The following is a 5,200-nucleotide window of genomic DNA, read 5'->3' on the forward strand; positions in this document are numbered from 1 at the left end:
GTTCCTTGAAGAAAGACTCATTGTTTTTGATACTAACACTGAGATGTTGGTGCATGCATCTCTAATCTGCATGTATCTATTACTAGTCATAATCGGTTGCACTTAGATCCTTGGCACCTCTGTATGTCTGTAACGTCATTGGGTAGATTTGAATTTTAAGTTTTGTGGAAAACATACTGGGGAATATAAAGAGAATAACTATATTGGAGAGTTTTATACTACGATATTGTTATATGACCATGTAAAGCTACTTAAATTCTTTTCTACATGTTGGATCCTTGTGCTTCAAGTGAAGTTTTTTTTTTTTTTTTTTTGAATATGTGATAGGCACGTTTTGTTGTTGTTCAGCAGAAGAAAGCAACACTCCGTAAGCTACAGGCCATGCTGCCATGCTGTACTTGCAAACTGGTACAGGTGGAGAAAGAAAGAACTGGTTTCAAAGAACTGCCCTGTTTCATGACAATCACCGCATCCACAGAGATGTAAATTAGTCGCAAAACAGCCTCTGTTTCTTTTTAGGCTCAGCATGTTTAGCCCTACCTTCCTGTGAAAGCAAGCCTGCCTACTAATGTACTAAAAACCGAAGCCACAGATGTCACATGTGTAGAACTTTCTGCCCACGTGTGTCCTCTGGTGTCCGGAAAGGGCTAAGGGGTATCAGAAGCTCTTCTCATTTGCTGCACTTATACAGCACTTATACAGCTGTGGGTCCTCTGGTGGGAGATGAGCTCTGAGCTTTGGATGAAGGCTTTCTCACACATCTCACATCCACAGGGCTTCTCCTCAGCATGGGTTCTCTCACACATAAGTGCTAAGCTTTCATGGAAGTTTTGCTCACTTCAAGGCACTGGTGTATCTGATTATCTATTTCCATGATCTCATGTATATGAATGAAAATCTTTTTGCCCTTCTGAGGGCAAACATGGTATATTATTCCCTTTTGAGTTCTCTGGTTACATCTCTCTTCTGAAGTGTACATTTTCTATGGCTCCCTCCTAAGTGCTTTTCCATTGGTCTTCTTGACACTTAATGCTTTCATGGTCATTTTCTTCATAACTTCAAACATACATCTATTTCAAGCCTTCCATTTATTAGCAGTTTGGTTTTACAAGTTTCCAGCATCATATATATAAATTTCCAACCTAGAGTCTGGACAGGAGAAAAGCAGCCTCGCTTCCCGCTTCCCAGCCCTCAGAACTTGATCTTCTCAAGACTGACAGCCTTTCAGCCGGTCAGGCCTCGGCAGTACTTCTGGCGGTCAGACACTCAAGCCGGGGCTTCGGGCAGCACTCTTCTCGCCGAGCCCCACTCGACAACCAGGCCGCCTGCCCCCTCATTTGTTGGAGAGCCTTACTTGGGTTTGCACCCCCCTAGACAAAAATCAGGAAAGATCTAAGTGTCCAAATGAGAAAAGCTGGCCTGTTTTCAGTTCTTGGGGTACATCAGGGAACACATGTCGGTGAACACCTCACAAATGCTTAGGAATATGAGGGGCTTGAAGCTGCTATCTGATTGGGTCCCTGAGAACTGCTCTGCAGAGAGGTTACTCCAGTGAAATCTAGCTGTGAGTGAGAATCTACTCAATGTGGACAAGAAGAGCTGTTCTCAGAAGTGGCTGGACCATGTTGTCGAGAAACTTCAAATGGAGTTGGCTTGGAAGTAGTCTGAGATACTCAGAAGTGTGTTCTGGGAGGAGCTAGGGCAGGTCAAAGTAGGCCTGATGGGTAACTCAGGTAAAGATGTTTTTTAATCTGAACTGCTTAGTAATTGCTTATGTTGTGCCCAGTTCGTGAGATCCCAAAGACCACCATGGAGCCTACAGATGCAAACACACAAGGGTTCTTTTATTGTTACAAGCTCAAGCTTGGGCCCACTCTGTCACTGACCTAGCAGATCACAGAAGTGAGACCCCTTGCTTTGGGAGACAGAGGTTTTTTATAGGTTTATTTCAGCAAGTTCAGCAAATAGGGGAGTAGGGGGTCTTCAGCCTGGCAAGCATCTGATTGGTTGCAGCTCAGTGCCAAACTATAAACTGCTGGCTTCAGGAAATATGAAAAGATATCTGGACTTTTAGTACTTTCCTGTCCCTGGTTAATTGACCATTGGCAGGGGAATTGTTCTCTATCCGTTCCAAGTATTGTGGTTTTTCTTGAAACAGGGCCCAGGGTTGGGTCAGTCCTATGGAGGTTTTATGCAAGATGGAGTCACTCAGGTCTCTCACTTACTTTTATTTTTTAAAATCCATAAATCTAGTAAAGGACAGGACTGTGATCTTGCAATATGAGGTGTAGGGTATATGTCATGTCAGAGGAAAGGAGTCCTTTGATTTTTGCCTCCTGTTTTTTTTTTTTTCTCCCTTTCTTTAAAAGTTTTTAAATTTAATTTCATGGCTAGAGTGGGAGTTGTGTGTTGTTAGCAAGTCAAGAACCTTTCGCAAGCTGTGAAAAGAACTAAGAAGCTACTTTGGATTAAGATTCCCAGTAGTTTTCCCCTTGGAGGATCAGGCCCGCAAAGGGCAGAATATTCAGCTGTTTGCTAGGTGTTGAGGCCTGCCTTCAGAATTGTCCTTTTCTCTAAAATATCTGTATGTTATCATTGGTACTTGAAATTTCAAATTTAGAGATTCATTTCTTTTCAACCCAAAGTACAATCCAAATGTGATGAGGTAACAGTGTCCAGATTTTTGTGACTTGCTTTACTGCCTTTCAGTGGTAGAACCTCAGTTGCTCCAGTTCCTAGGGAGCATGAAGCCTGAGTGAGATGAGACATAAGTGAGGTGCTGATGGAGGAGCAGGACCTTGTTTCTGAGTCCCGGCTCCAGAGCTCACGCTCTTCCTTCCCTTGTCCTGCTCCTTGTAGCCAAGCAAGCCTTAGGACACATTTTAATTTCAGTTTTGCCAAGGAAAGGAAAGTACCTTTCAGGCACAGGGAAGGATTGCCGTCAGCACAATAGGTAGTATATGCTTGGCCCAGAATTTACGATTCTAAATGCTAGAAGGAGAAAGTGGCTGGTAGAGCCACCACGAGTGTCAGCGTTCTCTGGGTAGTCCCAGGCCCCTGATTCTAAATGGTTACTTCTCAGTGTTTTCCTTGGCTTAATAGATACTTAATAGTTACTTCTCAGTGTTTTCTTTGCTTAATAGATACTTCAATTTCTTGTAGGATATGGGTCTCTGTAGACTAATAACTATTTTGTTACTAGTCTGAGCCCTCTTTAGCAGACCTCATATCAATTCCAGCGGTACTATTGTTGCAATTTGTGACTTTGGTCAGCTGCTAGTTTGTGGCTTGTGGACTTAGCCCACATGAGGAATCTAGTTCCTGGATTTTTTTCTCTTACAAAACAGGTTCTATAAATTTATTTAATCTGATGTATTCTGGTAATATTTATAAATAGCTCTTTTTCTATAAAGTTGCCCAGTGTGGTAGAACACACTAGATACATATTTTTCTCTTTGGTGAAAATCATGCCTATTACTAGAGTTAGGTTTGATGACTGTGATACTTAAAATATTAATACTGGGTGTTTGGCATGGCAATAATAAAAATTAGTCATTATGGCTGCTCCTTCATCAGTAGACAGACCATGGAGAAAGGGACAAAGTTAATATCATTAGCAGGCTGGTGACAAACCCTTCCTTCAGCTAATCTTGATAGTAATGGTAGTCACTAAGTAAGTTAACAGTGGACCATCCCTCTAATGGAACTTTGGGGATGTAAAAGCCTGAGGACTTTAAAACCGTGGTGGGGAGGTGCTGGTATTATCCATGTAGCATGACCTGAGTTTGGAGAGGACCATTTGGGCCCTGTAACCAGAACAAGAAGGTAATCCTGGAATGGATGGAGGCTCCTTGAAGCAGTGCCAGCCCAAATCTGCCTCAGGTAAGTAGAGTAACTCTTTCAAGATTTCAGACCAAATGAGATAAATTATATTCTGTTCATGTACTATGCTTTAATGTTTTTGTTTTCTTTTAATTCTTAAACAAACATTTGTTCTGAAAAACAACAACAAAAAACAAACAACAACAACAACAAAACAAACAAACAAACAAAAAACCCTGAAGCCTAAGAGATTTCAAAAAGAAAATTTCTGGTCTCTTGGACTATCCCAACTAACAACTTGAAGTGAGGTCCTCCTGTCTGGCACTGTGATTCTTGTTATATAGCCTTCAGATATACACACACACCCACATTCAGATATTGTATGTGTATTTTTCAGTAGGTGTTTGAGCTAATACATTTCCTTCTGTTTTTTCACACCACCTAAGCTTTATTTATCTCTCTCCTTGTTTAACCTCCCTCCTCCCTCTCCAGTTAAAGTACCCCCATTTTCTCCTTGATAATACCTGTCTCCTATTATGCCCTCTCTTGAGCTCCTAAACCTCAACCACTCATGTCTCAGGGACCATTGCAAAAGAAGGGGCAGAAAGATTGTAAGCCAGGGTTGGTGCATGATCATAAGGAAACAGAGTCTTCCAGGCCTCTGGGAACTTGCTCATATGAACCTACAGCAGTGGTGGCAGCATGGCCAAGGCCCAGGCTTATTCAGTCAGACAAAACCCAGTATAGAACTGGGGAAATGGAAAGCAGGCCTAACCTTAGCTGAGGAACTACTGGGAGCTGATTTCTGCTGGGTGAGGGAGAGTTTATCCTCTTTAAGGGAGTGACTATAGATAGAATGACTAGACTCCAGTAGATGAACTTGCACTGAGGGACATCTGGGTAAACAAACTTGACTTGATAGGGCTTAACATATGTGACAGAATGCATGAAATCTGGTGGTGGTGGGGGTTATGGAAAGGTGCAGATGCAGATGGGGGAGGGGGACCTAAAATGACTAAGATGTATGAAATGTACAAAAGAAATACACATTAAAAGAAAAAAGTTTCAGTTTGTAGAAATTTAAGACAATTGTAAGAAATTAGATTGTTTTGCTCATATTCAGGAGAAGCAGCTCAGGGACTGTAAAGTACAAAAAATTTATGTTAGAGTATCTTAGACAAGAATTCTGTCTAAGCCCAATTTGGGCTAAATAACTTTAAAGCTAATTTCAATTATTAGGTTTTAAGTATTTGTACTACAGGAAGATAACTATATGAAGCAATGCATATGTAATTACCATGAATTAGCTATTCCACAATGTAAAATATTTGAAAACATCATGTTGTGTATAATAAATATATGCAGTTTAATTTCCTAA

At 41.2% G+C, this 5,200-nt stretch overlaps 1 protein-coding gene across 1 annotated transcript in view; it reads left to right on the top strand.

The window, feature by feature from the left end:
* LOC103742537 (olfactory receptor 4C3-like) overlaps positions 1 to 1,396 on the top strand; it is a 7,514-nt gene extending 6,118 nt beyond the window's left edge. Inside the window, 1 exon segment of the mRNA XM_008843642.3 lies at positions 1,147 to 1,396. Coding sequence (XP_008841864.3) covers positions 1,147 to 1,396 — 250 coding nt within the window.
* Positions 1,397 to 5,200: the final 3,804 nt, after the last annotated feature.

Source organism: Nannospalax galili, unplaced genomic scaffold (genome assembly GCF_000622305.1).
Source record: "Nannospalax galili isolate Female #2095 unplaced genomic scaffold, S.galili_v1.0 scaffold1200, whole genome shotgun sequence".
In the NCBI taxonomy this organism is placed as follows: Eukaryota; Metazoa; Chordata; class Mammalia; order Rodentia; family Spalacidae; genus Nannospalax; species Nannospalax galili.